The sequence below is a fragment of the Podarcis tiliguerta genome, assembly GCF_965153285.1.
Source record: "Podarcis tiliguerta genome assembly, chromosome: 3".
NCBI lineage: Eukaryota > Metazoa > Chordata > Lepidosauria > Squamata > Lacertidae > Podarcis > Podarcis tiliguerta.
Window position 1 is genome coordinate 59,445,746 of NC_139536.1, and position 24,427 is coordinate 59,470,172.

At 40.5% G+C, this 24,427-nt stretch overlaps 1 protein-coding gene and 1 long non-coding RNA gene across 8 annotated transcripts in view; one reads left to right on the top strand and one right to left on the bottom strand.

Annotated features, from left to right (window-relative positions):
• NHSL1 (NHS like 1) overlaps positions 1-24,427 on the top strand; it is a gene marked incomplete at its 5' end in the record, with an annotated part of 139,100 nt that overhangs the window by 24,037 nt on the left and 90,636 nt on the right. Inside the window, one exon of one of the 7 annotated variants that reach the window (XM_083434735.1) lies at positions 15,840-15,969. The exons of 3 other annotated variants lie outside the window; for them this stretch is intronic. In XM_083434735.1, the coding sequence (XP_083290861.1) occupies positions 15,855-15,969 (115 nt within the window). Of the gene's footprint in view, positions 1-15,839; positions 15,970-23,329; positions 24,243-24,427 lie in introns of those variants that run through there. 3 more of the 7 variants (XM_083434733.1, XM_083434732.1, XM_083434736.1) reach the window with 3 other exon arrangements.
• Positions 557-4,563, bottom strand: LOC310675089. The gene is made up of 2 exons (XR_014509938.1): positions 2,361-4,563; positions 557-1,990 (listed from the first exon to the last, which is right to left on the bottom strand). It is a non-coding gene; the product is annotated as an uncharacterized lncRNA (long non-coding RNA).

Genomic DNA, 24,427 nt, shown 5'->3' on the forward strand with positions numbered 1-24,427 from the left:
GGGGAAAATAGGCCCAGAATTATGAATGAAAAGCTAGCTGCATTTCTTGAGTCTAAACTTCTTTGTTTTGTAAAATGCTTTTTTTGTAATAGCACAAATGCAGTTGCACAAGGCAAAGTAATGCTACGTTATTTTGTACCTTGGCTTGGAGGAATTACTGTATGTTGAATCAGCATGGTTGCCCCCTAATTATAAAGTGGTATCTGAGCCAAAATCCTGAGGCTATATGCATAGAGCACCCTTCACCAACCTTTGATATCTTCCAGATGTGGCAGGCATATGGTTGGCAAAAGCCAGGATAGAGAAATGGGAGGGGGGGGGACTGGTTTATAGTGGGAGGAGATAAAGAGCAAGTCAGGTTGCATCCTGGCATGATGTTGGTTCTCATTCAAGTGAAGAAAAAAAAATGCTATAAAACATTATGAAATGACCCAGGGTGTGTGTGTGTGGGGGGGGGAGTCTTACACATTTCTGTACCCCATTTTGGACAGTTATAATCTCAAGAGTTGAACAAGAACACAAGAGCTAGATTCTGGCTTGAAGGCTAAGAAATGTATTTGTTTGTTTTATCCTGTTGCCCCATTGATCTGTGAAGCTGCTGCCACAACTGGCAGGCTTGGTCTAGCTTACTTTCTGGCTTTCTAAACTCATCACAACTTGGTATTTCAGAGTGGGGGGGGGGTGTTGTTGTTTGGTATACAGTTCCCTTTCTCTGCAATCATGATTTGCCAAATTGCAGTGTTGCCCCCACTACTTCAGATTTCACATATTATATATACACACGACACATAAGCAAAATAAAGTTAAAGGGATGCTCTCGGGGACGCCACTGGAGTTGCGGAGCAAAACTATTTCTAACCCTTGTTGGCTCTAACCCGTTTACAATCAAGACTGTAACGTTCCATCTTGGATTATTTTTCAGCATATTTGAAGGCAATGGAATGTTGGAATTGGGGGGAAATGGATAGACACACAGATACTAAGAAAGAAGAGGCTTTCTTAAAAGTTTCTATATTATGAGTACTGACACATTTCAAAACAGGACAATCTCTTAAACTGAACCAGTATCGATAAATCTAAATTTCATATTTGGACTATAAAATTCTTTCCATATTGTCTGTTCAGCTATCTGTTTTCAGATTAATTGCTGTAGAAACCTATTGGTCATCCAGTCAGGAAACCAGCAATTCCGGACCATGTAAGAATTTCTGAATAAAGGAGACAAAATATCAGGGCTTTTCACTATTGGCTCATTTCCAGTTTTGTTCTGCTCCATCAGCTAGGCGGCAAGTTTTGTAGAGCTGTTAATTTTGCTCCTGTTGTAAACGTGATGTTTCAGAAATACTCCCTATGTATATTTGTTTGCACATGTGTTTTATATGTTTATGTAAGTGTATGTGGTTTGTGTAATATTTACTTTGTGTGGCTAAGAATATTTGATGCCTGGCCTGTTTCCAAAGGTGTGTGAAGTGGAAAATTCTGTTCTGTTAATTTTGGACAGGTAAATTGTAATCACTTATAGATAATTTCAGTGTTAGATATTCATTCTATTGTTCCCATTTACCCTTTCTATGTCTCTTTGAGTTGTACATCTTGAAGACTATACATTGAAAAGAAAAACAATGGAGGTTAAAATATAATTGTGGTGTATGTATTATTACCACAAATTATAACTAACAAAGATAAATTGGTTCGGTATGGTAACGTAGTTCTTGGTGTGCAGTATTGCCCATTGAAGATGATGGTGGAAAAAAACAAATGATTTTTAGTGTAGTTGAACTTTACACTTAGGCTGGAAATGCATATTATGGGGTAAACATGGGTCCTAAGGTTAGTACATGGGAAGGGGGGACCTTTGCAGAGGAGCTGTGAAGTCTATACTTAGGCATTGTCATTCACTCATTTCCCCAAATCTTCTGCCCTTGTTATTTTGTGAAACAAGAATTAGACATAGCATGAAAATTTGTAGAGTCATCCAATATATTGCTTACTAAAGACTATAGGAGGGACGCGGGTGGCGCTGTGGGTTAAAGCCTCAGTGCCTAGGGCTTGCCGATCGAAAGGTCGGCGGTTCAAATCCCTGCGGCGGGGTGCGCTCCCGCTGTTCGGTCCCAGCTCCTGCCAACCTAGCAGTTCGAAAGCACCCCTGGGTGCAAGTAGATAAATAGGGACCGCTTACTAGCGGGAAGGTAAACGGTGTTTCCGTGTGCGGCTCTGGCTCGCCAGAGCAGCGATGTCACGCTGGCCACGTGACCCGGAAGTGTCTTCGGACAGCGCTGGCCCTTGGCCTCTTTGAGTGAGATGGGCGCACAACCCTAGAGTCTGTCAAGACTGGCCCGTACGGGCAGGGGTACCTTTACCTTTTAAAGACTATAGGATCAATCAGGTTTTATCAAAGTAGCCAGACAGAAATTGAGCATAGATTTTTTTTTTTGTTAACTGAAGTTTAATGAAATGTAAAGTATACCTAATTAATTGGGTTTGTTTCTTTTAACAAGCACTTAGTTCTGCCCCACTGCTGCCGCCATGTTAGTTTGACTTTATCTGGAAGTTCTCAAATCTTCAAACTTCATGGAACTTTTCCCATATTGATTTGTGTAATGTAGAATTTGTGTTTAGAACACATGTTCAGTTCACGTAATGTTGGCCAGTGGGGAAAGGTAGCTTTCAGGAAAAACTACCAAAAATGATCTAATTCTAAACTGTCATTGAACCTGGAATTAATCCTTGGATTATTTTTTTTTTAAAAAAAACATATTTTGTTAAGACTTTACCTAATACATTACACACACAAAACAAACTAATCTAAACAAAAAGAAAAACAGAGAAGAAAAGAAAAAGAAGACTTTGTATTCTTCTTTATCTAATCCTTGGAAAATTTTCTGATGGTTCACCAGAAGGGGCAGCTACTTAGGAGAGCCAAGGGTTCCTGAGATGTGGATGCTGGGCAGGCACAAATCATAATACGTAGTTTGGCAGTTCAGACAAAATGACAAACTGTCGAGGTGGAGAACTGCTGTGCACAAGGGATAGAGAAAACAGAGACTTGAAGGATGCGAGAAGCGAGAGCAACAGCAATACCAAAAGGAGCTTTGAAACAACCACCACCACCAGCAGCAAAGAAATCCTAGACAATGTAGACTTATGGTGGGATAAAACAGAGAGCTTTACATGAAGTAATGGCACATTGGAAAGACCCTGGGTGGAGGAAAAATAGATATGTAAAACATATAATAGTAATCTAAAATGTCATTAAGCCTCATTAAGCCTGTATGATGAGAAGATATTTCACCACCTCTAACAAAGAGCCTCACTAAGCTTTCTCTGGAAATTTAAATAGACATGGGAAATAGGACACCATGTTTGCTATTATTTCTGAATGAGTAGTTGCCTTAACCTAACCTACTTCACAGGGCTGCTGCTGAAAAAAAATGTGGAAAAAGAACCATTATGTTTCCCTTGGCTTACTGAAGGAAGGGTGAGGGGAAATGTATTAAATAGATATTCCATTGTTCTTTGTCTTGAAGATTCTACTTTCTGCCTTGCACTGTGATAGTGATTTCTTGTAGGTTAACAGTTGGTAAAAGCAGTGGGCCTAGCACTTAACTGTCTGTGGATGGCATGCTTCAAGTCTACTAAATTTGCTTTTTCAGATGTAAGGCAGAAGTACAGATTTTCTTTACAAACCTAGTAGTTGACCTTATCATTTGGTGAAGTCTACTTTGATCATTTTAGAAATAGATCAGCTACACTGGATGTATGCCAGGAATCTAGAAAATTGCAAAAAAGCCTATGGGATCACTAAGGGAAATGTTTATGAAGACAAAGAGCTCTCGTTTCCAAAAAGCAATAACATTCCATTGTAAATGGAATTTTCCCGTTGGATGTAGGAAAAAAATGTCTGTCAAAATTGAAAACATTTTTTTCACATGTTAAATGTGGTACGTTAATAAGAATGTTTAGAATTTAGATTAACAAAGTTCTGAAACATATAATACATATAGTTTCTTCTGGTATTTCACAAATGTGGAAAGGTTTCTAAACTTTAGAAGGCACTTGTATATGCTTGAACTGTATTGTGGGGGGAAATAAGCAAGTTCAATGCACTGGGCCCAATTCAGGGTGTGTTAGTACTAGCGTACAAGTGCTAAATGGCTTGGAACCCAGCTACCTAAAAGAGCACCTTCCCCAAAATCAGCAGTCTTGGATCGTATAATTGGCAGGTGAGGCCTTATTGATAGTGCCTTCGCAGGGGGCTGGCCTGGTTGGCAGTGACCCAAGGTAGGACTTTTCAGTGGCCATTCCCTTTTTCTGGAATGTCCTCCCAGCGAGGTGCATCTGTTTCCCTCATTATTATCTTTCAGGCGAAATTTGAAAACATTTGTGCTTCCCCGGCATGGCTGAAAGTTCCTGTTTCAAGCAACCCAGAGATTGCAGGTTGAGAATATTTGAACTGTTTTTAGCTGTTTTTATCATTTCTGCCACCCTAGGCTCCTTCAAGAGGAAGGGCTGGATTTAAAACGATCTTATAAATAAAATAAAACTGCTTTGAGGTTCTTGGGGGTTTTTTTTGTACAATCAAGCGGCATATAAATTTTATGAAAAAAATACCGGTAAATAAAATTGTGGGGATTTAAAGAAGCATTAGAATAAGAAGGTCAAGACATAGAATAGTTTTGCTTTAAATATAAACACTTACTTGTCCTGGTCTTTTAAATGACAACTTTTGGTTTCAGACCATTTAGACCACCAGTCATATGCGCCTGTTAACTCAACTGAGTAGCAAGAAGCGGGGTAATTGTGTAAGGGGAAAGGGAGATACAAAAAGGGGGAAAGGGAAGGTGGGGAAGGGGAGCCCTGCCTACTATCAGCTGTGGCCCTGCTCCTTACCCCCCCCCCCCACACTCCCTGATAATTATCCCTGAGGGATGGCTGCCCTCAGCAGGGAGGAAAAACTGCATTACCTTGTTCACACTCACTGCATATAATAGATGTCAGAAAGTTTGGCCATAGAGGCTATGAATATGGTGCAATTAGAGCACTATTTTACTTGCTTTTTAGAACTCGGAACAGTAGCCAAACTTAAGTTAAAAAAACACACCTTTCCACAAGGCTCACATATCTGATAATGTATTGAACAGTAGGATGAAATTCCTTCGGCACTGATGTATTGGTGCAATGATATATATAATTTTCACAGTAAGCGCTTTTGGATGTGAATTACTATACTTCCTCACTTTTTTAAAAAAAGTAACTCATAGAACAAAAGAGGCAGAGGAAGCAGCCTGGAAGTACAGTATGAAGTGCTCTACATCCATGATCAGTTGCTTTTATTTCCTGGTGGTGGCAGCTGTGACTGCTTTTGAGCAGGATAATGAGCCAGAATTTATTCACTTCATTTCAAAGGCTTTATTGCTTGCTTTTCAATCAAATAATCCTCAAGGTGGCTTACAGTATTTTGTAATAATACATAAGATGCAAGATGACAAATGATTGTGAACGATCTATTGCCTGTTTTATTGTAATTCTTTTTGGGGAATTTGCATTAAGATTAATATATGTGATTTGGGGTGGGGTGGGGGACTAAGATATGGTAGTAAGTGGTGGTCCATATTGTATTTCAGTGATCTTATGTGGGCATGCTGCATTTTATTTACCGGTAAATTTTTAATGTATGGATTTGATTGTTTTATTTTGTACTGGTTTTAAATTTTGTTCACTGCATGTATACATTCATATTATTATTATGTGGTATAAAAACAGAATGGATAAAATAAATATGTTTCCTATCTTCAAACTGTGGTGCACCCTGAATTGAGGAAAATCAGTGTATTGTTGCTTTAGAAGCAATAGCAGCTGTACTGGCCTTTTTGTCAAACTGTTGGACATTAAGCTCTCACTAAAACAAGAATAAAAAGAATGAGGATTTCAAAAGTACTGAAATAGGCTCCGCATATTGATCTTCCTTTTCTTCCTTCAGGCAAGACATCTCAAAGTCCCTTGTAAAGCTTCATCTGACTGCAGTTTTTAAAGCTGCTAACTGTAGACATAAATAGCTGTCGCCCGCATTTGATGAAACGCTGTTGATGAACATGACAGTGTGTCCCCTAAGGAAAGTTTTTATTGACTCAGATCAAGGGAACATGGAAGCTGAGATTGGCATCAGCATGGTGGTACATTTATCCAGCTCTGTCAAGAGCTGCCATTGCCACAGCAGGTGACCTTTGCAGCTGTGCTTGGCTGCCCCTTGTGGTGAGCTGCTCTGACTGCAGATTGAATCTCCTCTGACTTCTTGTTACTGAAAACTCTGTCAGTGCTTTTCTCATCTGCCTGTTGTTATTCCTGGCTCTTTTTCTTCCTACAAACCACACATTGACAGTGTTACACTGTCAAGAGCTTGACAGGGAAAATTAAGAAGCATCCATTTGAAAGACCAGGTTTACCTGGGCGAGAACTTCACATCACAGGAACAGTTTGCATGTCCTAGAATCATAGATTCATAAATTGTAGATTTAGAAGGGACCCTGAGAATCATTCTAGTCCAGCTCCCTGCAATGGAGGAACATGCAGCTGTCCCATACCGAGATCAAACCTGCAACCTTGACATTACCGGCACCACTCTCTAACCAACTGAGCTATCTACAACTTCAATGTAAGATACTGGAGTGGGTGTGTTCAGCTAATGTAGAAAATACAAATAAATCATTTTTGTGAATAAAAGGAAAATGCCAAAAACTGCCTTGTCTGGGCTTGCATTAGATTGTCTATGTATAGACAAGCACGCTCAGCGAATTGTTTTGTCCTTTTGTTGGGCTATTTTATTGTAGTGGGTGTCATCTATTGTTCTTGTTTTTTATAATGTTTTTTTGTGTTTTTATCTTGAGAACTGCCTTGAGATCTACAGATGAAGGGCAGTATACAAATTTAATTAATAAATAATAATAATTACTAAAGTCACGCTTAGGCCCATTTCTAATGGATTCCTGGGGATTGGTGCTTCCTGCTGCCCATCATAGTGGCCCTCCATTTTGCCCATCGCCTTGCAACGCCAGGATCATGTTTGCAAGATGTAAACCAATTTTTAAAAATGAGGATTTAGGTCACAGGAGAAGGTCATAATCTAGTACCTGTTTGCATGCAGAGATTTGTACTGGACTGCTATCTATTTGTTTTCCTTGCAGGTGCTTTTGTAAGTCTTCCCTTGTCCCCCTTCAGCCAGTGAAAATTTGGTCTTTTGCAAATAATTAATTTACATCATCATCATCATCTATTAATTAACTGTATCTCACTGTTTTTTCCCCTTTTCCTTTTCTCCTTTTTTCAGCAGAGTTTTCTAAATGTTCATTGACTGAAGTTTTTGCTATGTTGAGGAAGTCTTAACAGATGTAATAAATCAACATTCATAAAAATAATATACAGAGCAATGTTCAGTTAACATAATTGACACAAAGTGTGTATCCTTCCAAAGCATCAAGGCAAGCTTAACAGCAGTTTGGATTCCCTTGAGGATTGGGGAGAAAACACTGTTTGTGTAGAGACAGCACTGCTTCTATATAGGCAGCTTGGTATGAAAGGAAAGTTCAGTAGCTTTTGCTCATTCATTGTGTCTTAGAAAACAGCTCTGCCTGCCAGTTGTTTTTTTCAAACTTTGAAAGCATTAACTTGCATTAACTCTGATAGTGCTGACGATCTGTAGCTTGCTGTCAGTGAAGAATGTGTGTATTTGCTGTGTGAGAATTAATGGTGCATGAAATTAAATACGCTAACAGGTTTTCCCCCCTTCTTTGATACTTAAATACGTGTGGCATTTAATTTTCTTATCTGTTTCTAGCTATAGAAGACTGTCTTGTAAATAGCCACTCAGCTGCGGGGTGGATAAGACTTGTGCTCAGAAGGGTTACCACCTTTTCTCCTCCCTATCCCCGACCCCAAATTGATTGATACAGGTATGTGAACAGAAAGGCTAGTGAAAATGTTCTGGACTCATCACTTCTGTGGATTTATTCGAAGGGCGGTATAAGCAGGAGATTAGATCTAATATCTTGACACTATAATTTATCCACTATACTTGAGTCATAATCTTCACTGTTCCAGTCCAACAAAAACAGGCCATTTCTTACAGAAGGCAAGCAGATTGTTTTCCTCTCCTTCTGCAACCTTATTCTCCTTTACCAGAGAGTAAAGCCCCACTTGAATTTACTTTCAATCCAAGCCATGCTTACTTAGAAGAAAATTTCATGGCTAGATTCAGTGGAATTTTAGGAAATTTCAGGTATTAAGATTGTAACCTCAGTAACAAAACAGAGGAGCGGGAAATTCATTGTCTTTACATTTTAATGAGAAAGCTGTCTGCATGATTATGCAAAAGGCCTCTTAAAGAAGAGACATTGGTTGTATAAACACTGCTTAAGTAGACATCTGCTCACACAACTGGGACTTCCCCTCTCTCCCTCTGCAGCGCCCCCCCCCCCAATAGCTGGGTCTATGTATTCCTTGGTGCTGCCTCAGTTTAGCTAACTGCTGGTTGAGCAAACTAAAGCTCTCCTTTGCACTTAGAAGTTTCATTTTCTGCTAGTGGTGACTCTATAAATATGAGGATACACACTAATGTTTATTTTATATAAAAACATTTAATTAAAAATGCAGTAAAATGGCTACATACAAATTCAATAAAATGGACAATACAGCACAAAGCAATGCATACCGTAACAATAGCAGTTCCAAAGCAGCTCAGAAAACTATTTTATTTTCTCAGGTTTTAGTTAACACATTGTGTCTGGTTTTTTGAGATGCACACTAATGTTCGACTAGAAATCCCATTTTAAAAACTTTTGTATGAATGGACAACAAACTTGATGAATAGAAACAACTGCTTTGCATTTAACAAGTACATGATGTAATGAAGATCAACCAGAATAAAAGACACTTATCATTTGCTAGCAATATTAAGAGGGTTTAATGGCCTCCATAACTCCCACATACTTTAGTAAGGTTTGTGTCAATAGAGGGTTTAAGAATTGTACTGAGAGTTTCAAGATAATGAGCTTAGATTTACAGCAGAGCCAAATTAGTTTCAGGATTCCTGTATTAATCCATTCCATATGGAGAAAATTATAGCGTGAAGTATGAGTAGAAGCTGTTAAGAAATGAAAGTGTGACATATTTTCTTAGAAGAACGTGCTGCATTTGATTTCTTGGTTCTTTTAGAGTGAAACAAAATGGTATTTAAGGTGTTTTATTTGCCATGTTTCAATTAGAACTGGAGCTGGCAATGGGAAAGCATCTTAAAAGTGATTTTGAATGAACATTATTTGAGTGTAGTATTCAAATTGCAAATTATTTTACATATTTGTAAACATTCATGCATTATTTAGGCATGATCAGGTGTGCAGCGAGAAGATAGAAAAATGTACCTTCATTTTAACACAGTGGAGCTATTTACTTACATAACATAATTCCAATGATATTTTCAGTTTTCTTGACTCTTTTGATAGCAGATAATGCAGGAATACTTTTTTACATGAAATTTGCTTAGCCAAATGTATCTTTTGAGTCTGTTTAAGAAATAAAATCTAATTTATTACAGTTTTATCATTTCCTGCCTCCAAGAGGTTCAGGGCAGCATTCTAGCCCTGTGTGACAGAATACAGTAACTTTGTTTGCGTACAATACCAAACCATAGTTTTGTGCCTCATGACCAAGCTGTAGTGAGCCTCAGACCCACAGCCTTCTCCTTCGCCTGTGCAGCCAAGAAAAGTTAGAAACTTTAGCTTTTTATTAAGAACAGCTTGCTGTACCATCTGGACCCGGAACTGTTAGTTTAAAGAAGTTTATTGCTTCAGAAACTATAGTTCCAAGTCAGTTTGTTTAAAACTAACCAGTTAGTGTTTACCATTGCTTGGCAGTCTGGACGACACAACAGTGGTGAACCACGGTTCCAAACTCATTCCTGTTTGCTCAGGTTGCACTAAATTATGGGTTAGCTGCATGACATGTGAAATGTGGCACTGAGAGAGAAGCCCCCAATTTTTATAGTTTGAACTTGCTTCTTCCTAGTCTCAGTCCTTCAAGCCCTCTTCAGGCATTTGCCTGGACACATGAGGCAGGTATAGGCAAACTAGGCCCTCCAGACGTTTTTTTGGGACTACAACTCCCATCATCCCTAGCCATCAGGACCAGTGGTCAGGGATGATGGGAGTTGTAGTCCCAAAACGTCTGGAGGGCTCAGTTTGCCTATGCCTAACATGAGTGCTACAACTGTGTCAAGAGAGTGGGGTACAGATGCTTGCTCTGTCTCCTATATCCCCATGTATGGGTATCTCACAGACCTTAGTGCACTGAGATGTGTGTTCAGCTTAGATGACATGGAGTCTTCTAAGTACAACCAGAAGAATGCACGTATATTACCCCTTCAGACGTTCCTTCTAAACACATAAATGTCTGAAAATAAACTTCACGTGTGGGGATATTGAGGAGATGAGGCAGTGACCTTTGTTCGTTGTTATTTGTTAAGAGAATTTATAAGATTTATAAGATTGGAAACCTACACATTTTGGAAAGTTATGGGAGTTTTGCATCGTGACACAGCTATATAGTCACTAGGCATTACATAAATTAGCTGTGTGTAGGATGGTAGACATTCCATATTAATATTTGCCAGATGTAAGGAGCTGAGGAATTATGTGTTGGGCTATGTATGGCAGGTGCATATTATCTGGTTAGTGTTGGGGTTTTCAAAAAATATTTTTTCAGATATTGCATTTCTACTGCTACCAGCTTACATGATAATTGAAGCTGCCTGTCAAAAGCAGTCTAATACTACAGAAATATTTGGATATTCCTTAATGGCTTTTCTGAGCAAACCTTTCATATTTGGGGGCAGAAATTTCTGGCATGTGAAGGTACAATTCATATATCTTGTGTGATTCTCATGATTAGGAACAGGACAGTTTTGCTATATTAACACAGCACACACATTCCAGAGTTTCTGTTTTCATTGTATCCATTACAATGCTTTCCTGACCATGGTATACCCTAGAAAATTTAATACTGTTCTAAGCTTTTAAAAATGAGTTTTCAGCATGACTTTATAATCCTAACAAGCATATCTGTTTTCTTTAAAGCTTTTGCTTTCCAAGACACATTATCCTTTATATGCCTATAATGTTCCTAAATTTCCTGAGATCTTCCTGCTGAAACAGCCACATTTTAGACTAAAATCTTAGCTGATGTGTTGATAACCCACAAATGTCATAAATCAACTGGGGAAGGGGGGATTAAACACTGCGCTGCTCTGGTTCGCCAGAAGTGGCTTAGTCTTGCTGGCCACATGACCCGGAAGCTGCACACTGGCTCCCTCGGCCAGTAAAGCGAGATGAGCGCCGCAACCCCAGAGTTGTCTGCGACTGGGCCTAATGATCAGGGGTCCCTTTACCTTTAAGAGAATCAGAAGAGATGAAGAGTTGTCAGCACTAGTTTGGGGTTTACTATCACAATATTGTTTGCTTTCTTAATTACATAGAGCACATCTGTCCTGTGTGTTTATTTGCATGATGCAAGTATCATTGTCTTCAATGGGAATTACTAGTTGTTAAGTAATTACAGCATCTGTAAATTCATATTGTGAAACACAATGGTTCTGAGGCTACTCAAAAGATTTCAGCAATAGCCAGCAATCAATGTTGCCAATAAGATTTGGAGTTAAAAGATTTGTACATAGTGTCTGGAAACTAGAAAGGAAATAGGTTTCTGCTAAATTTCAAGAGACTCTTCCAGAAAATTGCAGTATCTAACTGGCTGCCAATATACAAACCAAACTTCTGCAGTATTTGTCTTGGCTTCATCATGCTCTAAACTGGGAAGCAGCCTAGCTGTGCTTCCTTCTTTGTGTTCATTTCTTGCATCGTATTTGGATACAAAATAAATCTAGTTTGTACAGGAAAAAGGATGTTCTCTAGCATAATATAGCCAAACTTTTAAAGAATTTGTTAAAAAGCAAGATTGCTTTCTTTATTTTTATTCTTTTTTAAGGAAGCTGTGGATTGCTTGAACGAACACGTCTGGATTTGATTAGACACTTTATCCTTCTATTGGATGTTGATAGAGTAAGATTTTGGAAAGATTGATGCAGCTCCCTGTGTACATTTTTCTGTCCTTCATGTTGTCTACATGGCTTTGTTTTTAAAGAGTGTGAAATCTATAAAAAAGAATGTGTTATGTGTGAAGAACAAAAGTGTGCCATTCATGGTTGTAAAATGGGAAACCACTTCTGAAGTTTGGATTTGATATCCCGCTTTCTCACTACCCTAAGGAGTCTCAAAGTGGCTCACAATCTCCTTTCCCTTCCTCCCCCTCAACAAACACTCTGTGAGGTGAGTGAGGCTGAGAGACTTCAGAGAAGTGTGACTGGCCTGAGGTCACCCAGCAGCTGCGTGTGGAGGAGCGGGGACGCGAACCCAGTTCACCAGATTATGAGTCTACCGCTCTTAACCACTACACCACACTGGATCTCAATACTCTCAAGTATCCCAAACAAGGTAGTGTCTGCATTTACCAGGCTCCAGCTATCACAACCTCAAATAATTGTGGAGCACAATAAATCTATGTGCTATAACTGGATTGTGGACCATTGTTCAGAGGATGTCTCTACTGGCGACACTGGATATTGTTCAATATGCAATTTAAGAATATATATATGCTTTTGAAATACTGCAAGTTAAAGTGCTGAATAGTCAAATAAAAAGTGATGAACTTGCCCATGTGAACCAGCCTTTCACCTTGATCAGATTTTGAGAAATCGCACGTCATTAATACATGGTTTGTGAAGACCCATCTATACCTCTTTTTATGTGCACATATTATATCTTAGATATAATATCATTTTAGATCTTAGATCTAAAAAATCTTGGATTTTCTTCAGGTGCTTTGCTTAGTGGTGATAGGAAGTGTGTGTGTGTGTGTGTGTATTTTAAAGCACATTGTCTTAATGAAGATACCTGTATTTCTGTATTTGTGCCTAGAAGCTACCAGTTGTCTGGTCTGAAATCCATGTGGTGGTACTAATCTCAAACTAATTTGGGAGCTAGTGCTTGTAGAAACCCATAGTTAACTGGGGAAAATTTAGGCAAGAATTCCCATAATTATAAAACATAATACTGGTGGAGCCTTTCCCATTGTGGTTTTTCAAAGAAGGGCTTTGAGTGTAGAGCTCCTGTATTTTGTTGGCATTGAACAGTATCTTTGGATTGATAAAATCCCCATTGTACATAGTGAGCAATAGTGGAGTTGCTTTTTGTATGTGAACATTTTTAATTTGAAGAAGTTCATAAATAAAACATGTGCCTTGTTTGCAAAATAATCATTTTGTAAGAATACTGACATAAAAATACCAACAGGGGCATCCCCTTGCTTGTTGTTTTGTTTCTCTTGCACTTGCCAGTTAAACATACATTGGCATTTTAAACATGTCTGTATCTGCTGCCCCCACCCCCCCACTTTGCCTGAAGGTAAATTTTTTATCTTCTTGTCTTCCCTACTTTGGAATGAGTGCTTGTAATGCAGAAAGTTCCCCAAACGACTCCCATGAAACCTGTGTATCATTTATCAGCTTGATTACCATTTTGTAGGAAAACAAGAAAACATGTCATTCAGTACAGTCTTATCCTGCAGCCAAATTATTTAACTCCTAATGTGTCCTTCAGATTACTTGTACTCTGATTTCAGCAAAGAAAATAAATGTTAGCTTCTAACAACCTCCAGAATTTGGGGTAGGTGGCAAAATGAGAATGAGGAAGTGTTTGTGAATCAAAAGATCTAAGAAACGCCAGTCAATATTTTATTACCATTATACAAAATGCATAGAAGACATAAGAGTGCTTGCCTTCTAAAGCAAGTAAGCTTGTCTTCTAAAGCCCCACTGGCTTGAATTATCATTGGGAATAGTGTGGGATATGGCCCTGGAGAATTCAGATGAAGGGACAGTTAGCCGGTATTGTTGACAGGTATCTCTCTTATGTGAATGGAGAAGCAATTTAGAATCCAAACAAAAGTTCTCAAAGGAAACTAGCTTGGTACATTGGTACCTCGTGTTACGTACCGTCCCCCTTACGAATGCTGCAGGTTACGTGCTCCGCTAACCTGGAAGTAGATGCCCCTTGTTATGACCTTTGCCCCGGGATGCCAACAGAATTCGCACTCCGGCGGCATGGCAGCAGCAGGAGGCGCCATTAGAGAAAGCGCGCCTCATGTTACGAGCGGTTTCAGGTTACGAATGGACCTCCGGAATGGATTAAGTATGTAACATGAGGTACCACTGTACTAAGAGTTGCTACACACACACACACACACACACACACACACACCAACTGGCATGGCATGGAGCAGACAGTCAGGGAGAAACTCTCCAGTGCTTTGTCCTCTGTACTGAAGCCTAGACAACGAGTGAACTTTTGAAGCATAATCCTTGTTAGTAAAATTAAAAATATAAAGCTGACCAGTGTAGTATGTTTTCCTCAGTGGAAGAATGCTCATGAAGAGGTATAAAAAGTATACATTCCTGAGAAACAAGGCGGCAAGTTGGAAAGTCAGAGAAATGGTGGATCTCTGCTTAAATGCAAGGCTGTGGCTATGGCAGAAAGAAGACCTTTTTGGGGTGTTAATGCTGTGAACCCTCCCATCACAGGCTCAGGTTATATATGTGTGTGAATAAACCATATATCATAAAGACACCAAAGTCTCCACTGTGCCTCATTTCCAAAAGGAAACACAAAACCTGGGTAAGCCTGGAACCTCTGGAATTTCGCACTGCTCAGAGATTGCAGTGGTGTACAAAAGTATCATTCTCCTTTTTTTAAAAAAACCAAAACAGCTAGTTTTTAGTTTCTGTAAAAAAAATAAATTGGTGGCTTGTAACGATAGAATTGTAATGTTTGCAATGTTACAAGCCGTGTTCCTATAGGTGACTCTTTTTTCTTTAAAGTTTCCACCCTATTGGTCAACAACATTCAAACCACATGTTCCTTGATGCCTTCTTAATTATAGAAAGTAAAAAGGTTAATATTGTGCCTTCACAAGTAGCATTTTGTACTGAGTTTCATTTTAAACATGCTGAGTTAAGCATTTTGATGTTAAGTATGCATTGTGTGACCTGCATAATATGAAGCAGAAGACAGTTCCAACATATAAAACAAAGGTCTTTTAAAAATTGTGCCATACTGTTATCTGCTTGATGTTTTATACAGAGGGCGAAAATTACACAATCATCTGATGTCCATTCTTTGAGAATGGACATGAAAGTTAACTTCCTTTCTCTCTCTAAAAAAACATCCAAAACTCTTTCCTTTTAGCCAAGTGTTCCTTATAAAGAAAGGGAGAAGTTATTTGTGGTTAAAAGGACAGTTTGCTGTAGAAGATTTCTGCATTATGAAGCCGCAACCACATCCACACCCAGTCTTGAAGAACATATGTGGAACATGATACACTAACTCAGCGGAGTCTTAGATGTGGTACTTTCTCTTGAGATTGTTGTTTGGAGAGGAGCCATGTTTGAGTACAAAACCCCTCAAGAGAAATCCGATTAAATTTAATCACTAGGGTGGCTGAAGGAGTTGGGGCTCAACAGTCGCTGAACTCGGGGTCACTGGCAGGGAAAGCTTAAAAATTGGACTGGAACTCTTCATTTAGGCTGTGAACATGTGCACCTCTGATGAGATAACAGGAATGGGATAGGGTCATTCCTTTTCCTGTTGATTCTTAGTGGCAAATGCTTCTTCTTCCTGGCTGCCCCTCTCCCCCTCCCTCTCCCCCCACCCCAATTTCTAGTTTAGGAGCTTGGCAGGAGTGGAGAATGTTTTAAAATGGACCTTGGGGAAGATCAGCTGGCAGGACTGATTTTAGGGGGAGGTGATCCAAGTTATGAGGTTTTTAAAAAACTATTTTTAGCCACTCTATGTAAGGATAGGTTAGAAGCTGGTAAGTTTTATTTATTTTTACAATGTATGGTATTTTTGTTTGTTTGTTTACACCTCATAATATAATAAAAAGCGGTTAATGTTAAAAGAATAAAAAGGTGATAATGATGTTCAGTAACATTCCCTAAAAACTAGATAAAAACAGAATGATATATATCACAGATAAAATTGAGTGATGTACAGACCAGAGAATTAAAAAAGAAGCGTCTCAGAATCCAGGAAAGCTCTGTTTTCTGTAGCACAAAGTATCTGAGCCTTTCATCTGTATGGGCAAGTCAGTTGTTTCACACTGCCATCTTGTGGCCATACCTTTCAATTTAATGCCAGATACTCTCTCTACGCTAGAAAAGTGGCAGCCTCTGACTTTTTATATATATTAGGAATATTTTATGAGCAGTTGAACATGATTCAGAAGCATATACAGGGTGATTCTATCACTGTTTTCTGTCGGTCTTTCTATTTTCAATGGAAGCCTTCCAGAGAGAGGGGGAGAGATGCATGTGAGGTGTTTATGTGAGATGGGGAAGTCTGAATGAAAGTGTCATCTGTGAGAGAGAAGAAAAGACACACTTGGGCAGGGAGCTAAGGGGTGTGTGTCTCTCTGTGTGGTGTTTGAGGGAAAATATGTATGTGAGTGTGTGTGCAAGAGAGAGGGGGGATGTTGCCGCTTCATATATTTTTCCTGGTGCTGAAAAATTTCCCCTGTTGTTTATAGACAGCACAGCATGTCTCTGTGTGTAAATTAATATTTTGTGATTTCCACAATCAGGACCAGCAGAACACAAGTGACTTCTCATGGCAAGCATGAGATGGTCTAGAGAAGTGGCAACGACTGTATGTTCTCTAGTTTTCTGTTATCCTGCACCACCATGGCAGCCATGTTGTGTTGCGTTGTCTTCCCATCCCCCACCCCGCCCACCTCCATGGCAGCCATTCTGTGCCTGGTGCTCACAGGACTAATTCAAAGTTCAGAATGGTCCGAAAAGATTGGCAACTCCTGGTTTGGAGTATTTCTTTCCTGGTTCGTATTTGGAAGCTGCTTTCAAATGTCTCCAGTGACATAAGTGAAAGTATCCATAGACACCCACAAAGAAGTAAAATATCTTCATGCAGCCAGGGTGGGGTACAAATGTGTCCACTGCAAAATGGAGAAATAAATATCTGACATGAATATCCTTTCTTCTCCCCCTCTTCAGTGGTGACTCAACATTCTAAGTCAAGGTAGAATGGTAGTATATGTGGGGTTGGTTGGGAGGAATGGAACGGAATGGAGAGGCTAGGGCCCTGAACAGAAGCAACCCACACTGCAACTTTTTGTTGCAGACCTGCCACTTATGACTTGTACTGCTTTGCAAACCTGATTTTTGAATTAGCAGTTCCACGTTAGGATTCATTTAGATAATTGACTGAAAACACATTGAAAGACAAAATGGTGTGTGTGTCAGCTTGTATGAAGGAGAGCTGGGGACACCTCATCCACCCGCCCCGAGGGAAGGGCTAGAAGTTGTGCTGAAGCTACACCAGCATGTTGTAGCGGGAAAGGGGTGTATGCATGGTGGAGCAGCCCTGTGAGCTGCCGGACAGGGAGAAGGAAGACGCAGGAGGAGATGGTGGCAACTTCCTCCTCCTCCTGCTGCTGCTGTGAGGCAACCCAGAAGGCAGCAGAATATGGCCCCAACCTTAGCAGAGCCCCGCATCCAGCCTGGGTGGCAGGCCCCCCACCCCCAAGTTCAAGAGACGGAGCTTGAAGACCTCACCAGAGCAGCGATTCCAGGGGCCAGACAGGGGTGCAAAGGTGGGGAGGAGACCTGAAGACCTCCAGGGGTGAAGAACCAAAGAAGCTCTCAAGGAGGGGAGACGACCCCCTCGCCGTCTACCCCAGGAGCCCAGAGAGAGAGAGAGAGGTATCAGAGGAAGGCAGCCCCTTCATGTCCTCCCTGCCGAGTGCTTTGCCTCACAAATGCCTGCGTGTTCCTGTCGCTCTCTCTTCCCTCCAAAGGTGGTGGCCATATGGCGGGGGGGGGGGGGGGCCAGAGCGGTGGGTTAAGCAGACATGCTGGGAGGCAGAGGACTGGGCCAAAAAGGAAAGCCAATGGTGGCTGAAGCAGGACAGAAAGTCTCGCTGGCACACACACAGACACACAAAACAAGAAAACCGGGGTGGGTGGGTGGGGTGGGTTACTTGCTATATGTGCAGGAAATTCCGTACATGTCTTAAAATTCTAAAATCCCCCCGGTTGCCATTTTAGATGTCCAATTTCCATACTTGTCTGGAATTTTCCGGACATAAGGCAAGCCTAAGTTTACTCAACCATTTTCCCACTTGCTCACAGATGGTTTGGGGGTGGGTTGTACTGCTACATCATCAGTTGTACTGTTTGGATAGCTGCGCTTGTAAGCAGTTTTGTGTCTGAATGTTTTTCTCATGAAGCAGTGTCTGATCAGTCATGAGTTAGACTTGTTTTGGACAACTGTTCTCAACTTACAGATACTGTGTAAAAAGCTGTGCCTAGAAACTGGACAAATTCTTTCAGTATTATTTAATGTGGCTGGACTATGTCCCTTAATTGGCTAAGAATGAATTCTGATATCTGAAGAGAAAAGGCTGAGGAAGTGGATTATTTATGAGAACGTATGATCACTATTTTTTAAAGCAGAGTGCCTTAGGGAGCAACCGTTTTGAGTCTTTTAATTATTCAGCAGTTGCTGTGCTGAGTCATCAAGGGTGAAATTATAAGGATTGCAGGGATAAAATTAGCATGAGAGCAGTTCCAAAACACAGATAAATCAGTGTCTGTTTTGCTCACTGAAGAGAAACTTTTAAAACCTTAAGCTAAAATGTGTGGGAAAATATACTTTGTTCATAAAGAAATATTAGAGCTGCCAAGTAAAATACTTGTGACTTTTTTTTACATAAATACAAGGGACAGCATGTATGACAGGAGTGGGGAAAATGTGGCTCTCCAGATTTTGTTGGTCCAGTATTCAGTGTGTCTCCATTCTTCCCAGCCCCGCTGAAAGAGGCGGTCATTAAACTGCTTCTTAAAAAACCATCTTTAGACCCGGCCAGTATGGCTAACTATCGCCCAGTCTCAAATCTTCCATTCTTGGGCAAGGTGATTGAGCGGGTGGTTGCTGAACAACTCCAGGCACGCCTGGAGGATGCGGACCATTTGGATCCCTTCCAGTCGGGATTCCGGCCTCATCAAGGGACTGAAACTGCCTTGGTTGTGCTGGTCGATGATCTCTGGCAGGCTAGAGACAAAGGTGAGAGCTTTTCCCTAGTTCTGCTGGATCTCTCAGCGGCATTTGATACCATCGACCATAACATCCTTCTGGACCGTCTTGCGGGGCTAGGAGCTGGGGGTACTGTCATACAGTGGTTCCGCTCCTTCCTCCTGGGCCGTGTCCAGAAAGTGGTGTTGAGGGATGAGTGTTCAGACCCCTGGGCTCTCACTTGCAGGGTGCCTCAGGCTTCCGTCCTCTCCTCCATGCTTTTTAACATGAAGCCACTGGGAGAGATCATCAGGGGGTTTGGGCTGGGTGTTCATCAGTATGCAGATGATACCCAGCTCCACCTCTCTTTTAAATCAGAACCAGTGAAGGCGGTGAAGGTCCTGTGTGAGTGTCTGGAGGTGGTTGGAGGATGGATGGTGGCTAACAGGTTGAGGTTGAATCCTGACAAGACAGAAGTACTGTTTTGGGGGGATAGGGGATGGGTGGGTGTGGGGGACTCTCTGGTTCTGAATAGGGCAACTGTGTCCCTGAAGGACTAGGTATGCAGCCTGGGAGTCATTTTGGACTCACAGGTCAATTCTGTGTCCAGGGCATTGTCTACCAGCTCCAACTGATACGCAGGCTGAGACCCTACCTGCCCACAGACTGTATTGCCAGAGGGGTGCATGCTCTAGTTAGCTCCCGCTTGGACTACTGCAATGTGCTCTACATGGGTCTACCTTTGAAGGTGACTCGGAAACTGCAGTTAATCCAGAATGCGGCAGGTAGACTGGTGACTGGGAGTGGCCGTCGAGACCATATAACACCAGTCCTGAGAGATCTGCATTGGCTCCCAGTACGTTTCCGAGCACAATTCAAAGTGTTGGTGCTGACCTTTAAAGCCCTAAATGGCCTCGGTCCTGTATATCTGAAGGAGCGTATACCTGGCCTAGCTGATGGTATAGTGTGGCCTTGCAAAGTCTGGAGGCATTTCCTACCCTACTTCCATGGATGGAGTCAGAGACTGACTGGGGAGGTACCTAGTGATTTGTGTTCAGATCATTGGACCTCTCTCCCACCCTCCAAACTTATACTTGCAGTTGTCCCACAGCCATCTCAGAAACCACTGTGGCCAGCTATGGGGAGAAGCCTGAAGGGGTTGGTTAGAGTCCTGGTCGTCTCTCATTCATGTAGCTCTCTGGATTGCTGCCTGAATGATGCTGACTAATATGGACACTGCTGCTGCACAGCTGCTCAGTGGGTGTAGGAAAGCGGTTGGAAGATGGCCAGTGTCCTTCAGTTCCTGGCCTCATATGCCTCTTGTGGCCTGGAAAAGTGCCTGTCCTTCTTCTAGTGCTCCAGAACACCACTTGTACAGCAAGGACTGGGTGTTTATTGCTGGTGTTTTCAAGTGTAGAGAAGTTAGGATGAAGGGGTCCACAGTTTTCAGGCTCAGCTTTTATTCTTCTGGCCTGTTGGACATCTGGGAAGACAGTTGGAACTGGAGTGTGAGCATTTCATCATCTAATCTTCCCTTTGTTGTCTTCCCTTTTACTTTCTTTATTGTGATTCTCATGTTAGATACCTCTCACCTTGAGGCAGGAAGTCAGCTGGCCTGGATGTCATGGTGAGAGTTGCGCTTCAGAAAGATACTGGGGACTGTTTTCTGGTCCGAGAACATAGTTCCTTCCGCATCTAGCTGATCTTGTTCACTTGTAAAGAACAAAAATTCACTGTTAAGTATGGAATTTTGTTTCTGCGTATTCCATTTTCTTATATACAGTTTTACAGCCCTGTGTTCTATTGTGAAATGGCCAGTTAGAATTCCTAGGGCATAATCTAGTTAAAGTTAAATACTCTTTGGTCTCACTGATTTCAACAGATTTAACATGTGCTTAGCTCTCTCACTGAAATAAATAGGATGTAAAATGCATGACTGGCTGGATTGCACCCTACAGTCCGTTGTGATTCCCTCCTCTTGGGACTATTTGTCAGTACAAATAATCTAATGTGGGATAAATCCAGTATTTTTCAGTTTCAATTTGTGTAAATTATATTTGAGAAATAATGAGATGAAACTGACATCTTTCTAGCAAAATAAATTTCATTTAAATTTGAACAGTTTATCTCTTTTCTCTACACCTACCTTAAGTTTTTATTGTAAGAGAAAAGTGTTATGAAATAAAATACGGACTACCAGGTACATACTCTGAATTGTAATTTTTGCTTCATGAACAGGGACCGCCATGTAACTGCTGACCTTATCACAATAAATTGAGTTAACCTCCTCTTCCTCAAATAAATATTATGGCAAAATGACATGGTGCTTTAAAATAAACATCACATCATATCATTGCTTTTTGTGTTGCAGAAATGGGAGAATTCTCAGTTGTTAATCCTAATTTTCATGTTCAGTTCTGTTCATTTTATCAAGCTGTGGCATGGAGCCAATATTAGTATTTGGAATATTTGAAGTTTTGATTTCTACCAGAAATTAGGAATTGTGCCTCTGAAATTTGATTGCCACTTAATTTTCCACTTTCTCTAGATTCTTATCCAATAAATTGAAGTCATCTAGAGATTATTATGCTACAATCCTGTTTACCTGTTAACTCTATTATTTGAAGGAACATTTAGTGTTGTTGTTGTTTAGTCATTTAGTTGTGTCCGACTCTTCGTGACCACCAAAGCACGCCAGCACATTTAGTGTAGTTTTGTTAATTGCATTGCTATATTTAATTGCAGGTTTCAGTCAAATAACTTTATATGCCATGTGCTTTACTTCTAGGGGTGTAGATTTTTTTTTTAGCGGGGTGTATGTGTTGCCTTCAAAGGGGACAATATAAATACAGCCTATTAAATTATTTACTGAAGACAGTTGGCCAATCCATTGTTCAAGGAGCCAAAGGTCATTTTGGTGTGCCTAGCTGATTCATAGGTAATCTGATACAGTACTTGGCTGTTTGTTTCCCAGGCAGACGATGAACTTTATCCTTCCATTATGAGTCACACAACTGTAACTTTACAGGGGAGAAGGAATTACTTCTGAAAGGTGCTGAAGAAGACGTATGCATGCTGAAGTAATGATGTCTCTCATGAGACAACAATTGCACCATAACCGGTGGCACTTCTTTGCCAGAAATGCGTTTTTTTTTGGTCTTTTGATGTTTTTTGTCGAGTTAGATTGCTTTGTTTTGAATTAAAAACACAGTGCCTGTAGTCCTGGAACTAGTCTTGCACAAGAGGATTAATTATTCTTGGTTTATGTGAATGGAGGGTGGGGTGGGGTTATTGGTTCTGTTCTTGTTTTTATTATGTATTTTGTGTTTTTTATCTTCTATTTTTATGTTGTGAAGCACCCTGAGATCTGTGGATAAAAGGTGGCATACAAATTTAAATAATAATAATGGAGTCAACTAGTGTTGGTTTCTCATGCTTACAGAGTGAATTAGTATCATGTATTGCGGTTTATGGGGTGTCTTCAAGGAGTTATTTTTTGAGCTATAGTGCTTTTGTTGACAAAACCCCTAAATATAAATCTACTAGCTCCATGGGATCACATTCTGAGAAAGTGGTCAAAGTGTATTGGATCTTTCAATCCTTGGCTCTTTCATGGGGGGATGGGGGTACACTGGAATTTTGTGTTGTTTTCTCACTCTTTTCATGCAGACTTCCTCCAACAGTTTCAGGAAAACTGAATACAGTGTGCTATATAGAATTCAGTAGTTAATTTGCTTTCTTATTAAACATTTAATCTAATTTAACAATGGTAATCCTATCTGTGTGCTTCTGTAATGAAAAGTGAAGGTGTTTGAAACATAGAATAAGTGAATTTTGTAATAGGAAAGTATAGGAGAAAAGTCATGTATGTAACTGTATATTGAAAACTTGCTGTTTGTTTGTAGCTCTCGTTCTCACCACCAGTAAAACTAGCAGTGTTTTACAGACTTACAACATCTCTCCTATGTGTAATGTATGCCCATTGTAAAATAAAACATCACGTGCCACTTAAATTTGAGCTTTTATTGCTCCTTGTATAAGTTGGCTGAGGTGCCCTTGAGTTATCTACCCTGCTCAGAAGTTTGCACTGCTGTTAGCTGTCTGCCACAGAAAGGAGGAGTTTGCTGCTTCTACAGCTGTGCCTTTGGGGGAGAGAGAGAGAGAGAGCGCGAGAGCCTATCATATTTCACCCTAATCCTAAGCGATTGCTTTAGCCAGGCAGTCTCTTTTATTGTTAAAGAGAATCCTTCTGAAGATTGTTCCCCAGGCTTTTCATTTAAGGGCAAACAGGATGGACGGACTCAAGAATCAGAATGGCAGTGCCATTTCCTTGCAGAAAAGAGAAAGCCGTTCCAATTTGTATCCTGGTCTGGCAACTTGTTAGCAGCATGTACATCTCCCTGATCCAAGAAGCTGGCTTTTTTTGTTTAAAGAAAATGTGATAGAAGAGAAGGCTGGATTACAAGCATATCGCTGGAGAATGTTACTGAGCAGAGGAGATGGACTTTGGTTGAAACCTGGAAAAAACGGAAAGCTGTGTCCCTCGGTGTTGTGCTTCTACACAATCCTCATCTGAAGGTTTTTTTCAGGGTGCCGTGGTGTTTTTCTTTCTTCCGCTGTGTTTTGTTTGGCAGCTCACAAAGTACTGTCGGCAGAAGCAGCCTCCGGGAATTGTACAGGCACAATTGCTTGGTTCTGTGCGCCATGCAGATTTAAACAGTGCATGTGTTTTCTTTAAGTTTAAAGAAACTTGGTTATTTTATATTAGATAAAAAAAAAAAAAAAGGAGAAAGCTACGAGGGTGGTTTTGAAAGTTGCATACTCCAGTGGATTTATTTATTTTTGGGGGGCGAGACATGAAAAAAGAAAGTGCCTCAAAGTCATTCCGGTTGAAACATAATCCAGGATCCCTCTCGCGTGCTGTGAGCTGGATAAACTTCTCTACCTTGTCTAAGCAGACAAAAAGGCTGTTTCGCAGCGATGGTGAACTCACATCTATATGTGGGCAGCAGGTAGAAGAGGATGAGAGCTGGACCTACAGACCCCAGCACAGAAACGGTGATTTTGTTGTTGTTTTCAAATATGCAGTTAATCATTTAATTGTATTATTGCTTATAATCTTTTACTTAATTAAATCCCTTCCCCCTCCTTCCATTTTCCCCACATGCTGCCTTTCATTTGACCTTTTGGTCTCTGTGGCAAGTGTTTCCTCATAGTGTATCCTTCTGCTTTGTAGTATGCTA